The sequence below is a fragment of the Heterodontus francisci genome, chromosome 14 (genome assembly GCF_036365525.1).
Source record: "Heterodontus francisci isolate sHetFra1 chromosome 14, sHetFra1.hap1, whole genome shotgun sequence".
In the NCBI taxonomy this organism is placed as follows: Eukaryota; Metazoa; Chordata; class Chondrichthyes; order Heterodontiformes; family Heterodontidae; genus Heterodontus; species Heterodontus francisci.
The window spans coordinates 106,599,303-106,614,742 of NC_090384.1; the positions used below are offsets into that span (position 1 = coordinate 106,599,303).

A 15,440-nucleotide genomic window follows, 5' to 3' on the forward strand; every position below is an offset into this window, starting at 1 on the left:
TAAGACACTCCTTAAAACCTAACTCTTTGACCTGCTACTGTGAAGCACCCTGGGACATTTTAACTAAATTAAAGATGCTATATAAATGCAAGCTGTTGTTGAGAAAAAAAAAATTGATTGAGCAGGTACGGAGAAGTTGTTTCCTCTAGAGGGAGAATCCACAATATAAACCCGAGGAGCCTGTCTTTCTGCTTTTACCAATGTGGCAGGAGACGAGCTTCCTGTAATTAGCACATGCCCCATCCTCCAATATTGGATGCTCAGACACCTGTTTTGCACCATCGAATTTCTAGGCCATAATGTTTTGACTTTGTTTATGTTTCCTAGGATGGTTCGATACAGAACAGAAAATCAAAGAGGTGCCTGGAGCTTCAAGGAAGTCCTAACAATGAGTTTGGGTTCCAACTTTTACTTCAGAAGTGCACTGGCCAGCGATGGACCATCTCTACTGTCTTAAAGAAGACATTTTCTCAGTGAACCTCTACCCCTCCTCGCTCTCACTGTGCTACTATGTAGCACGTTTTGCAAAGTGTCTGCTGTAATTATCTTTTGTGCCTCAGGTCTGTGTGAGCAAAGAGGAATGTTTTCTTGTAATAGAGAATGGAGTTGTAAGTGATTGACAGAGAGCTGTTTATCAGGAAGGATCAAACTGGAGTCAAAATAGTTAAATATTTTCTACTTGTAAATAGACACATGGCAATATTTATAATGGTTGCCATGTTACAATGTAATGATATAAAACATCTGCTTTGATGTGTGTGAGTGAACAGATTGGGGAACAGCCCCAGTGACACCTGGTCAATGAAACCCATACAGGTGCAAAACAAGTTTCTGACAATAAATTCTTTGCTCATCCTGTTTGAGTTAAATTGAAAACTTCTGTTGATTTCCAAAGGCCACCAAGATGGTAATGAAACACTACATTGTTTAATGAATACTGGAGTAGCAAATGTTCTGTCCAAACCTCACAACGCCTGGAAAATAGGTCATTTATTGGGCAGTCAGATCTAAAACAAGAAGCTGTTGAGAAGGGAGTGAGCTGGGGATGAGATGGTTGGATAGGCATTCCGAAAGTGCGATTTTGACACAGATACTGTGAAATCTCTGCTGGCCTTACCATGATATTCCATCCACTAAAAAGTAACAGACAAAGTTTGTGCAAAGAGTTGCCTTAAATCTACCCCAATATAGTTGAAAGTCGCTGATCCCAATCTCCCATCAGAGTCCCGCACTCAATGGAAGTGTGAAGGAAAGATAAAAGCTACATCACCTGTAGCACTTGTCATGCTAGGCCCCCACCTGCCAAGAATGAGGCACATTAATTTTGTCATGAACATTGATTTTAAACTGTTACTGGAGTGAAGAAAGGACTTGTTAAACAGATCAGCCGTGGCTGGAAAATACATTTGCATATTAACAGATGGTGATTGCAAGGTTAAAGGACCATTCTCTGACACATTCAACCCACAATGGACCTTGATCACCAGGTATTGTGTGTAAGAGGAGCATTCCAGAGACTGCTAAGGTGAAACAACCCAAGACGTGGTCAGACCAGTTGGTCACATGACTAACCTGCTTGGCAACCAGGGGTTTTCTGAATTGTACAAACAGTTTGGGCAGAGTGTCTGTTTGCTCCTGGACTGAGAAGATCTCTCTCCTGTCTACTCACATCTCTTTCTCGCAAGCCTCTGAATCCACTGAAGACACATGAACCCCAAGAGAGAAAAGTCGCTACATCAACCAAGGTTTAAGAAGAATACTGGGCCCTAACGAAAAGCAAGATCTACCTATAATCAAGGACTCGACAGTGAGAACAAAGGACCGTAACAACAACTCTTCAGATATTGCCTCAAACTTTTCCACTTTATTTTTCTTCTGCTCTTTTCGTCTCTATTTGCATGTATGCATCGTGTATGCATGCTAGTGTGGGCGCGTCGTGTATCTATAGGTGTTAACTGTATTAGAGTTTAAGTTTAATAAACTTCAACTTTTCTTCTTTAAACCTAAGAAAGCCTGTTTGTGCTGGTTTCTTTGCTTTATAATTGGAAAGCGGTGAACAAGGATTCACCAAAGGGGGAGCTAAAAACACAGTGTGTTGAAAATTAAACCCTGTTACAGTAAGACCAGGTGAAGGCTGAGAGGGAACCCTCCACACCTTTCTCACATTGTCGTAACACTTTGATGGCCCGAACTGCAATTTCCTTGAATGTGGCTGACCTCTGGGAATGTGGGATCACTGAATTTATCCAATGACTCCAATAATAATCAAGGATGAGGTTCTACACTGGCATTGAACTAAAATTACCCAAAATGTATACATCTCCCTATTAAAATCCATCCTTTTCATAATATATGTTTTTAATTCATTCTCGGGATCTGGGTATGGCTGGCTAGGTGGGCGTTTATTCCCCATCCCTCATTGCCCTGAGAAGGTGGTGGAAGCAGTTACGTTCTTCAGAATGCTACCTTAAGTTAAACTGTATGAGACAGAGACGCAGGTTCAAACCAGTGAATGGTAAATGTAGGTTCTTCTACACACCGAATGGACTTAGGGCCGAGTGTTTTATTTTATTCGTTCATGGGATGTGGGCGTCGCTGGCTAGGCCAGCATTTATTGCCCATCCCTAATTGCCCTTGAACTGAGTGTCTTGCTAGGCCATCTCAAAGGACATTTAAGAGTTAACCACATTGCTGTGGATCTGGAGTCACATGCAGGCTAGGTAAGGACGGCAGATTTCCTTCCCTAAAGAGCATGACGGTGGCGGTGAATCATTTAAGGAACAATTAGATGCATCACTAGAGAGTGTAGGGTTGTTCTGGACAGACGGCGTTTCTTTTCCACAGGTATTGTGTGATCTTGCAAAACTCCCAGAGGGCATCTGCTCATTGGCACCATCACTGATTCCTGTTCAAGGAACAAAATCTAGTCTCTCCCCATAACCGAAACCACCTTGTGAACACCAATGGCCCCAAAAAATTAAATGGGCTTCTGGGATTTGTACACTGCCATTTTGGGGATTACGGTGATTAGATCCATGCATTACCTTGAATTACATGGAATTTCCAGCTCAGAAACAGGCCATTTGGCCCATCTGCTCTGTGCTGGTGTTTATGCTCCACACGAGCCCCCTCCCACCCCTCTTCATCCCACCCTATCAGCATATCCTTCTATTCCTTTCTCCCTCATGTGTTTATCCAGCTTCCCCTTAAATGTATCGATACTATTCACCTCAACCACTCCCTGTGGTAGCGAGTCCCACATTCTCACCACTCTCTGGGTAAAGAATTTTCTCCTGAATTCCCGATTGGATCTACCCACCTTGGATCCTTATCCCTTAATACCCTCACTAAGCAAAATATGATCAATCTGAGTTTTGACATTTTCATTTGACCCCCAGTCTCGACAGCTTTCTAAGGGAGAGAGTTTCAGATTTCCACTACCCTGTGTGTGAAGACGGTCTTCAAGTTCAGCCCTCTGGTGACTGGGGCCGAACATTCACTGGTCATGATCCTGGCAGTGACACTAGGACCTCATTCACTGGCTCCCACTAGCACTGACCATCACCCCTGCCCCTCAATGAGCGTAATCGTAGAAAGTGTAACACTGAGCCACTCCAGGCGATATTCCAGCAGGTGATCAATAGCTTTCTCAGAGTATCTTAATGGAGGAAAAGGAAGTAGCTCTGGGATTCCGTCCCTAATCTTCTTCACCTCTCTCTCTCCCTCTCTCTCCACCTCTCTCTCTCCTCCTTTAAAACACTCCCTAAAACCTATTTGACAAAGTTTTTGGTCACCTGACCAAATATCCCCTTATGTCCCTAAGTGTCAAAGTTTGTTTGATAATCGTTCCTGAAGACCTTGGGACATTTTATTGCATCAAAGGCTCTATATAAATACAAGTTATGTTTTTGTTGAAAATAAATTAGAAATTAAAGGTAAATCTGAGAAGGTTTACTCACTGTAACAGGTACAGGTAGATGTGGAGCTTTTGCCAAATTTGTCTTCTTTCCTGCCAGCTCCATTATCAGTACTGAGGGAGTGCTGCACTGTCAGAGGATCAGTACCGAGGGAGTGCTGCACTGTCGGAGGGTCAGTACTGAAGGAGTGCTGCACTGTCGGAGGGTCAGTACAGAAGGAACACTGCACTGTCGGAGGGTCAGTACTGAGGGAGTGCTGCACTGTCGGAGGGTCAGTACAGAAGGAGCACTGCACTGTCGGAGGGTCAGTACTGAGGGAGTGCAGCACTGTCGGAGGGTCGATACTGAAGGAGCAGTGCACTGTTGGAGGGTCAGTACTGAGAGAGTGCTGCACTGTCGGAGGGTCAGTACAGAAGGAGCAGTGCACTGTCGGAGGGACAGTACTGAAGGAGTGCTGCACTGTCAAGAGGTGCCATCTTACAGATGATTGGGTCAATGTAAAAGATCCTGTAGCACTATTTCAAAGAACAGGCGAGTTCTCACCAGTATCCTGGCTAATATTTATCTGTCAACTAACAGCACTAAAAAATAAATTATCTGATCAATTGTCTAATTGCTGTTTGGGGATCTTGCTGTGTGCAAATCGGCTGCCACATTTCCTAAATTACAACAGTGACTACACTTCAAAAGTATTTAATTGGCTGTAAAACTGCCACATAAATGCACGTTATTTCTGAGTCAGAAGCTGAATTGATCAAACTCTACACCAGACATTTCTGTGCACGGTGATTACAACACAGTCTCCAAACACTGGGTGACATCCAGCAAGGGACTCGTGTCTGGACAGAGTGACGACTGGTTAAGGGATAATATTCAGGCCTCCTAGTTAACTACATGTTACCTTCATCTGATTGGTAACTTGAGGAGAGTGAAATCAATACATTCTTCAGGGTGATTACATTTAATACCGGTGACACTCATTGTTCAGCATGTGAGGTGTTCTGCACAGCCCTGAAACAAAACTTTCACAAGGTGGATGGAAACTACATTGATGGGCAGAGCCTTCAGGTACTGGGACTATCTTTATATTGTTCTTTTCTCTAGAAAAGAGAAGACTAAGGGGTGAGCTGACCGAGTTTATGAAGATCATGATAGGGTAGATCAGGGTTGTCCAACCTTTTCGGGCGGACGGCCACATTACGATTTTTGCTCAGCTCGGGGGCCGGTGAGTAAATTTTGAAAGATAAAGGGATTGAAAATTTATCTTACTAATAAAAACAACAGCAAATGTTCATATGTGTGAAGAAGCTTTAAATGGGAAGACTAATTTATTGACTTACTTTCTCGTCACTATATTGAACACTGAATTAATGACATACCTGGCATTGTTTTTGCTTTAATAAGTCGTCAATCTCTGCCCTCACACTTGATGTAACAATGCAGAGTATTCTGGATAGATGTCCAGCTGTCAGGAGTGGCACAGCGGCGCAGTGGTTAGCACCGCAGCCTCACAGCTCCAGCGACCCGGGTTCAGTTCTGGGTACTGCCTGTGTGGAGTTTGTAAGTTCTCCCTGTGACCTTGTGGGTTTCTGCTGGGTGCTCCGGTTTCCTCCCACAGCCAAAGACTTGCAGGTTGATAGGTAAATTGGCCATTGTAAATTGCCCCTAGTGTAGGTTGATGGTAGGAGAATGGTAGGGATGTGGTAGGGAATATGGGATTAATGTAGGATTAGTATAAATGGGTGGTTAATGATCGGTACAGACTCAGTGGGCTGAAGGGCCTGTTTCAGTGCTGTACCGCTCGATGACTATGACTCTATGAGTGATCTTAATTTCTTTCTCCCTATGTTCCTCCATCTCTGTATTGTTTCCCCCCTCTCTGTGTCATCCTCACTCTCTGTGTTCCCCCCATTTCCCCCTCCCTCTCTGTTCCCCTCTCTTTCTGCACCCCCACCTTCTATCTCTGAAAGTTGCACTGCTTACCTTCCGGGACAGGAGCAGACCTGAGGGGAAAACACCGAGCAAGAGAAAAGGATCAATACAGCCCGAGGATTGCGGCCCAGTCACTTGCCTTCCGGGACAGGAGCGGAGAGCAGTCCAGGCGCACTGAAGTTTGGAAACAAAGTGAGCAATGATGTCACAGGAAAGCTACAAGGTGACTGGTTGGTGAGTAACTGCTGTTAGGGAATAACTCTAAATAGCTGGGTAAGTAACTAAAAGTAAAGAGAAAGGTCTGCAGTTTTTTCTATAAATATAGTAGGCAGTTTTCTTTAGGGAATCAAGGTCCCTAGTGTAAATAATCTAATTTTTGGGTAATTTAACACGATAAATTAAGGGTAAGTCATGGCAGGGCAGCTCGGCAACGTGGAGTGCTCCTCCTGTGCAATGTGGGAAGTCAGGGACACTTCCAGTGTCCAGGATGAACATGTGTGCAGGAAGTATCTCCAGCTGCAGCTACTCGAAATCCGCATTTCAGATCTGGAGCGGCAGCTGGAGACACTGTGGAGCATCCGCGAGGCTGAGATCATCGTGGATAGCACGTACAGGGAGGTGGTCACACCGCAGGTAAAGACTGCTCAGACAGAAAGGGAATGGGTGACCGCCAGGCAGAGTAGAAGAACTAGGCAGGTAGTGCAGGAGTCACCTGGGACCATCTCCTGATCTAACAGATTTTCTACTTTGGATACTGTTGGGGGAGACAGCTTCTCGGGGGAATGCAGCAAGAGCCAAGTCTGTGGCACCACAGGTGGCTCAGCTGCACAGGAGGGGAGAAAAAGGAGTGGGAGAGCTTTCGTGATAGGGGATTCTTTCGTAAGGGGTACAGATAGGTGTTTCTGTGGCCGCAAACATGACTCCAGGATAGTATGTTGCCTCCCTGATGTGAGGGTCAAGGATTCACAGAGCGGCTGCAGGACATTCAGAAGGGGGAGGGTGAACAGTCAGAGATCGTGGTACACATTGGTACCAATGACATAGGTAGAAAGAGGGATGAGGTCCTGCAACAAGAATTTAGGGATCTAGGTAGCAGATTAAAAAGCAGGAACTCCAAGGTTGTAATCACAAGATTACTCCCGGTGCCACGTGCTAGTGAGTTTAGAAATAGGAGGATAGAGCAGATGAATGCATGGCTGAGGAGATGGTGCAGGAGGGAGGGCTTTAGTTTCCTGGATCACTGGGTCTGTTTCTGGCAAAGGTGGGACCTGTACAAGTTGGACAGGTTGCACCTGAACCGGAATGGGACCAACATCCTTGCTGGGAGGTTTGCTAGTGTTGTTGGGGAGGGGTTTGAACTATTTTGGCAGGGGAATGGGATACAGAGTGGAGGTACAGTAGGGGGTGATGCACAGTCAAATATAGAAGAGAAACTGAGCCAGTCTGGAAGACAGAGCAAATGTTAAGGCACAAGTGGCGCAGTGGTTAGCACCGCAGCCTCACAGCTCCAGCAACCCGGGTTCAATTCCAGGTACTGTCTGTGTGGAGTTTGCAAGTTCTCCCTGTGTCTGCGTGGGTTTTCTCCGGGTGCTCCGGTTTCCTCCCACAAGCCAAAAGACTTGCAGGTTGGTAGGTAAATTGGCCATTATAAATTGCCCCTAGTATAGGTAGGTGGTAGGGAAATATAGGGACAGGTGGGGATGTGGTAGGAATATGGGATTAGTGTAGGATTAGTATAAATGGGTGGTTGATGGTCGGCACAGACTCGGTGGGCCGAAGGGCCTATTTCAGTGCTGTATCTCTAAAAGTGAAAAATGCAAGGCTGGATTGCATCTATTTCAATGCAAGGAGTCTTATTAGAGGGCAGATGAATGGAGGGTGTTGATTAACACATGGGAATCTGATATTATTGCTGTCACAGAGACATGGTTGAGGGAGGGGCAGGACTGGCAGCTCAATATTCCAGGGTATAGAATCTTCAGGCGTGACAGGGGGTAAAAGAGGAGGTGGCATTGCACTGTTGATCAAGGAGTCAATTACTGTAGTAAGGAGGGATGATATCTTGGAAGGTTCCTCAAATGAGGCTACATGGGTAGAACCTAAAAACAAAAAGGGGGCAATCACTTGGCTGGGAGTGTACCACAGACCTCCAAACAGTCAGGGAGAGATAGAGGAGCAAATATGTAGGCAAATCTCAGAGAGGTGAAAAAATAATAGGGTAATAATAGTAGGGGATTTCAACTTCCCTAATATCAACTGGGATAGTCTTAGTGCAAAAGGCTTAAAGGGGTGGAATTCTTAAAATGCATACAGGAGAGCTTTTTGAGCCAGTACGTAGAAAGTCCTACAAGAGAAGGGGCAGTACTGGACCTAATCCGACGGAATGAAGCCGGACAAATGGTAGAAGTGTTAGTGGGGGAACATTTCAGGGATAGTGACCATAAGGCAGTTATGGAAAAGGATAAAGATGGACCAGAAATAAAGGTACTGAATTGGGGGAAGGCCGATTTCAATATGATAAAACAGGATCTTGCCAAAGTGGACTGGGAGCAGCTACTTGTAGGAAAGTCTACATCAGACCAGTGGGAGTCATTCAAAGAGGAAATATTGAGAGTTTAGGGCCAACATGTTCCCGTAAAGGTGAAAGGTAGGACCAACAAGTCCAGGGAATCCTGGATGTCAAGGGATATAGAGGATTGGATCAGGAAAGAAAAGGAGGCTTATGGCAGATTCAGAGTGCTGAAAACAGCGGAGGCACTAGAGGAGTATAGAAAGTGTATAGAAAGAGGGGGTACTTAAAAAAGTAATTAGGAGAGTGAAGAGGGGAAATGAAAAAACACTGGCAGACAAGATAAAGGAAAATCCTAAGGCGTTTTATAAGTATATTAAGGGCAAGAGGATAACCAGGGAGAGAGTGGGGCCCATTAGGGACCAAAGTGGTAATCTGTGTGTGGAGCCGGAGGACATAGGTGAGGTTTTAAATGATTACTTTTCATTGGTGTTCACTATGGAGAAGGACGATGTAGGTGTAGAGATCAGGGAGGGGGATTGTGATATACTTGAACATATTAGCATGGAAAGGGAGGAAGTATTAGCTGTTTTAGCGGGCTTAATAGTCCATAATTCCCCAGGGCCAGATGAGATGTATCCCAGGCTGTTATGTGAGGCAAGGGAGGAGATAGCAGGGGCTCTGACACAAATTTTCAAATCCTCTCTGGCCACAGGAGAGGTACCAGAGGACTGGAGGACAGCGAATGTGGTACCATTATTCAAGAAGGGTAGCAGGGATAAACCAGGTAATTACAGGCCGGTGAGTCTAACATCAGTGGTAGGGAAACTGTTGGAAAAATTCTGAGGGACAGGATTAATCTCCACTTGGAGAGGCAGGGATTAATCAAGGATAGTCAGCATGGCATTGTCAGAGGGAGATCATGTCTAACTAACTTGATTGAATTTTTCAAGGTGGTGACTAGATGTGTAGATGAGGGTAAAGCAGTTGATGTAGTCTACATAGACTTCAGTAAGGCTTTTGATAAGGTCCCGCATGGGGCATTGGTTAAGAAGGTAAGAGCCCATGGGATCATTGGCTTAGTGGCAGGAGGCAGAGGGTGATGGTCGAGGGTTGTTTTTGCGAGTGGAAGCCTGTGACCAGTGGTGTACCGCAGGGATCAGTGCTGGGACCCTTGCCGTTTGTAGTGTACATTAATGATTTAGACATGAATTTTGGAGGTATGATCAGTAAGTTCACAGATGACATGAAAATTGGTGGTGTCATAAATAGTGAGGAGGAGAGCCTTAGATTACAGGACGATATAGATGGGCTGGTAAGATGGGCGGAGCAGTGGCAAATGGAATTTAATCCTGAGAAGTGTGAGGTGATACATTTTGGGAGGACTAACAAGGCAAGGGAATACACAATGGATGGTAGGACCCTAGGAAATACAGAGGGTCAGAAGGACCTTGGTGTACTTGTCCATAGATCACTGAAGGCAGTAGCACAAGTAGTTAAGGTAGTTAGGAAGGCATATGGGATACTTGTCTTTATTAGCTGAGGCATAGAATATAAGAGCAGGGAGGTTATGATGGAGCTGTATAAAACACTAGTCAATAACCAAGGGGCATAGATTTAAGGTAAGGGGAATTAGGTTTAGAGGGAATTTGAAGAAAAAATTTTCACCCAGAGGGTGGTTGGAATCTGGAACACACTGCCTGAAGGGATGACAGAGGCATGACCCATCACAACATTTAAGAAGTATTTAGATGAGCACTTGAAGCACCATAGCATACAAGGCTACGGGCTACTTTCATAAGGGAACAAAGGTATTCTTGAATCAGCTTTCACTGCCCTTTCAGACAGTGCATTCCCGATCAATAAATCACTGTGTAAAGGTATTTTGCAGGGAGTGGGACTAAATGGGAAAAATGGGATTACAATAGTTAGGTGCTTGATGGCCAGCACAGACATGATGGGCCGAAGGGCCTGTTTCTGTGCTGTATATCTCTAGAGCTCTTCGGGAGGGTTTAAACTAGTTTGGCAGGGGGATGCGAACCGGAGCTACGGATCAGTGGATGGGGTAGCTGTTGAACAGGCAGATACCGAGTGCAGAGAGTCTGTGAGGAAGGTTCGACAGTTGACAGGGCAAAGTTGCAGCCAGTATGATGGGTTGAAGTGTGTCTATTTTAACGCAAGAAGTGTCAGAAATAAGGGTGATGAACTTAGAGCATGGATCAGTACTTGGAGCTACGATGTTGTGGCCATTACGGAGACTTGGATATCACAGGGGCAGGAATGGATGTTGGATGTTCCGGGGTTTAGATGTTTCAAAAGGAATAGGGAGGGAGGTAAAAGAGGTGGGGGAGTGGCATTGCTAATCAGGGATAGTATCACAGCTGCAGAAAGGGAGGTCGTCAAGGAGGGTTTGTCCATTGAGTCATTATGGGTGGAAATCCGAAACAGGAAAGGAGCAGTCACTTTGTTGGGAGTTTTCTATAGACCCCCCCAATAGCAACAGAGATACGGAGGAACAGATTGGGAGGCAGATTTTGGAAAGGTGCAGAAGTAACAGGGTTGTTGTCATGGGTGACTTCAACTTCCCTAATATTGATTGGAACCTCCTTAGTGCAAATAGTTTGGATGGAGCAGTTTTTGTCAGGTGTGTCCAGGAAGGTTTCCTGACTCAATATGTAGATAGGCCGACTAGAGGGGAGGCTATGTTGGATTTGGTGCTTGGCAATGCTGCAGGCCAGGTGGCAGATCTCTCGGTGGGAGAGCATTTCGGTGATAGTGATCACAACTCCCTGACCTTTACTATAGTCATGGAGAGGGACAGGAGCAGACGGGATGGGAAAATATTTAATTGGGGGAGGGGGAATTACAATGCTATTAGGCAGGAACTGGGGAGAATAAATTGGGAACAGATGTTCTCAGGGAAATGCATGACAGAAATGTGGAGGTTGTTTAGGGAGCACTTGCTGCGACCGCTGGATAGGTTTGTCCCGATGAGGCAAGGAAGGGATGGTAGGGTGAAGGAACCTTGGATGACAAGAGATGTGGAACAGCTAGTCAAGAGGAAGAAGGAAGCTTACTTAAGGTTGAGGAAGCAAGGATCAGACAGGGCCCTAGAGGATTACAAGGTAGCCAGGATGGAACTGAAGAATGGACTTAGAGCTAGACGGGGACATGAAAAAGTCTTGGCGGGTAGGATTAAGGAAAATCCCAAGGCGTTCTACACTTATGTGAGGAACAAGAGGATGGCCAGAGTGAGGGTAGGGCCGATCAGGGATAGTGGAGGGAACTTGTGCCTGGAGTCGGAGGAGGTAGGGGAGGTCCTTAATGAATACTTTGCTTCAGTATTCATTAGTGAGAGGGACCTGGTCGTTTGTGAGGACAGCGTGGAACAGGCTGATATGCTTGAACAGGTTGAGGTTAAGAGGGAGGATGTGCTGGAAATTTTGAATGCTATGAGGACAGATAAGTCCCCGGGGCCAGACGGGATATACCCAAGGATATTACGGGAAGCGAGGGAAGAGATTGCTGCGCCTTTGGCGATGATCTTTGCGTCCTCACTGTCCACTGGAGTAGTACCGGATGATTGGAGGGTGGCAAATGTTGTTTCCTTGTTCAAAAAAGGGAATAGGGATAACCCTGGGAATTCTAGACCAGTCAGTCTTACGTCGGTAGTGGGCAAATTATTGGAGAGGATTCTGAGAGACAGGATTTATGATTATTTGGAAAAGCATGGTTTGATTAGAGACAGTCAGCATGGCTTTGTGAGGGGCAGGTCATGCCTCACAAGCCTTATTGAATTCTTTGAAGATGTGACAAAACAGTGGATGTTTTAGTTATACAGCACTGAAACAGGCCCTTCGACCCACCGAGTCTGTGCCAACCATCAACCACCCATTTATACTAATCCTACACTAATCCCATATTCCTACCACATCCCCATCTCTCCCTACCACCTACCTATACTAGGGGCAATTTATAATGGCCAATTTACCTACCAACCTGCAAGTCTTTTAGCTTGTGGAAGGAAACCAGAGCACCCGGAGAAAACCCACGCAGACACAGGGAGAACTTGCAAACTCCACACAGGCAGCACCCAGAATTGAACCCGGGTCGCTGGAGCTGTGAGGCTGCGGTGCTAACCACTGCGCCACTGTGCCGCTCTATGTGGTGTATATGGATTTTAGCAAGGCATTTGATAAGGTTCCCCATGGTAGACTCATTCAGAAAGTGAAGAGGCATGGGATGCAGGGAAAGTTGGCTGTCTGGATGCAAAATTGGCTGGCCCATAGAAGACAGAGGGTGGTAGTAGATGGAAAGTATTCAGCCTGGAGCTCGGTGACCAGTGGTGTTCCACAGGGTTCTGTTCTGGGACCTCTGCTCTTTGTGATTTTTATAAATAACTTGGATGAGGAAGTGGAAGGCTGGGTTAGCAAGTTTGCCGATGACACGACGGTTGCTGGAGTTGTGGATAGTGTGGAAGGCTGTTGTAGGTTGCAACGGGACATTGACAGGATGCAGAGCTGGACTGAGAAGTGGCAGATGGAGTTCAACCTGGAAAAGTGTGAAGTGATTCATTTTGGAAGGTCGAATTTGAATGCGGAATACAGGCTTAAAGATAGGATTCTTGGTAATGTGGAGGAACAGAGGGATCTTGGGGTCCATGTCCATAGATCGCTCAAAGTTGCCACCCAAGTTGATAGGGTTGTTAAGAAGGCATATGGTGTGTTGGCTTTCATTAACAGGGGGATTGAGTTTAAGAGCCGCGAGGTTATGCTGCAGCTCTATAAAGCCCTGGTCAGACCACACTTGGAATATTGTGTTCAGTTCTGGTCGCCTCATTATAGGAAGGATGTGGAAGCTTTAGAGAGGGTGCAGAGGAGATTTACCAGGATGCTGCCTGGACTGGAGGGCATGTCTTACGAAGAAAGACTGAGGGAGCTAGGGCTTTTCCCATTGGAGCGAAGAAGGAGGAGAGGTGACTTGATAGAGGGGTACAAGATGATGAGAGGCATAGATAGAGTGGATAGCCAGAGACTTTTTCCCAGGGTGGAAAGGGCTGTCACCAGGGGGCATAATTTTAAGGTGATTGGAGGAAGGTTTCGGGGAGATGTCAGAGGTAGGTTCTTTACACAGAGAGTGGTGGGTGCGTGGAATGCGCTGCCAGCGGTGGTAGTAGAAGCAGATACATTAGGGGCATTTAAGCGACTCTTGGATAGGTACATGGATGATAGCAGAATGAAGGGTAGGTAGTTAGTTTGTTCTTAGAGTAGGTTAAAGGTTCGGCACAACATCGTGGGCCGAAGGGCCTGTACTGTGCTATACTGTTCTATGTTCTATGTTATGACTCTATGACACTGAACGGGAGAGCTGTCAGTTTCATAGCTGACAGCTGCTGACGCAGGAATGCACTTCCCAACACCAGACAGATTCAGGGTGTTCCTGCGGGCTTTTTAAAGTCAGAAAACCCCGAATCTGTCTGATGTTGGGAAGTGCGTTCCTGCGCCAGCAGCTGCCAGCTGTGAAACTGGCAGCACCATGTTTTTAAAAAGGCCAATCTGCAGGAAGACAAAGGGAAATTTCCCATCTCCACTCATGGAGCCCTGGTGAGGATGAGGAACAGCCGTGGGCCGGATGGAAACCTTTGGGGGCTGGAGCCTGGCTCCCGGGCCGTATGTTGGCCAACCCTGGGATAGATGAAGAGCAGATGTCCCCACTTGTAGGAGGACCAGAACATGGGGCAATAAATATAAGACAGTCACGAATAAATCCAATAGGGAATTCAGGAGAAACGTTCCCCAGAGAGTGGTAAGAATGTGGAACTCGCTACCACAGGGAGTGGTTGAGGTGAATAGTATCGATACATTTAAGGGGAAGCTGGATAAACACATGAGGGAGAAAGGAATAGAAGGATATGGTGATAGGGTGAGATGAAGAGGGTTGAGAGGAGGCTCATGTGGAGCATAAACACCAGCATGGAGCAGATGGGCTGAATGGCCTGTTATGCAATTGCATTTCCACAAATGTTGAGAAGGATAAGAAGAACTTTAATCGAGGTTTTTTTCAAAAAATTATTATCAAAGGCTTTGATAAGAGTGAAGAGGGAAAGATTATTTCCTGTGGTTGGGGAATCGGTGATGAGGAGGCAACAATTTAAATTGTGACTCTGACAGTGAGGAGTGAGGTTTGGAGTAATTTATTTAGACAAAGGGTTATTGAAGCAACAACAACAGTTTGCATTTATCTAGCACCTTTAACATAGTAAAATGTTCCACGGCACTGCTCAGTGTATTAAAACAATACGTGACATTGTGACACAGAAGGAGATATTAAGGGCCGCTGGCCAAACACTTGGTCAAAGAGGTCGGTTTTATGGAGTATTTTAGAAGAGGAAAGAGAGGTGGAGAGGCAGAGAGATTTAGGGAGTGAATTCCAGAACCTAGAGCCCAGGCAGCTGAAGGCATTGTTGTAGACAGGCAGTAAATGGCGTGGGTGGCTTTCACTTTTCACCGACCAACTGACCACAATCATATTTGTAAAACTGGTGCATCAGTCCTGAGTGTTTTTAGGGTCAAATAAACAGATAAATGACAGGTTTTCTCATAAGTTAAAAAAGGAAGATGACTATTTTTAAACAATTCCCAAAATGGTCACCCATACCCACACACACACACACACTCTCACACGCATGCATACACAAGAATAGATAGAGAGAAAAGGATAGGATGCAATTAAAGTCCAAGGTGATGTAAGAGTTTGTGGTTTACAGAATACTGTTGAATCTTCTTTGGAGGAAAGTATTTTTAAAGGTGCAGGCCTGGATGTTTGTAGCCTTGTATTTGCTGAGGTGTTGTAGCGTACTAGTGGTTAAAACTCAGCTCAAGGATGTTGGTGTGAATTTGGTTTGCCTTGACAGATGGAGAGTCTCAAAGTCAATTTGTGTTTTCTCTGCTGTAGTAGTTTTCCGTTCTTGTTCAGCAGGGTTCTTCTGTTTAGCTGGCTCATTCTCAGAGACTTTGGCTGAAAACTGGCTTTCTGTGGTCTTGGCTTGATCTCCCTCTCTCCAGAGGGTTGCCATTTAAGGT

At 45.6% G+C, this 15,440-nt stretch overlaps 1 protein-coding gene across 1 annotated transcript in view; it reads left to right on the forward strand.

Annotated features, from left to right (window-relative positions):
- Positions 1–1,975, forward strand: part of galnt18b (UDP-N-acetyl-alpha-D-galactosamine:polypeptide N-acetylgalactosaminyltransferase 18b) — a 472,052-nt gene extending 470,077 nt beyond the window's left edge. The window contains exon 11 of the mRNA XM_068046700.1: positions 328–1,975. Coding sequence (XP_067902801.1) covers positions 328–477 — 150 coding nt within the window. The 3' untranslated portion in view covers positions 478–1,975. The remainder of the gene's footprint in view (positions 1–327) is intronic.
- Positions 1,976–15,440: the final 13,465 nt, after the last annotated feature.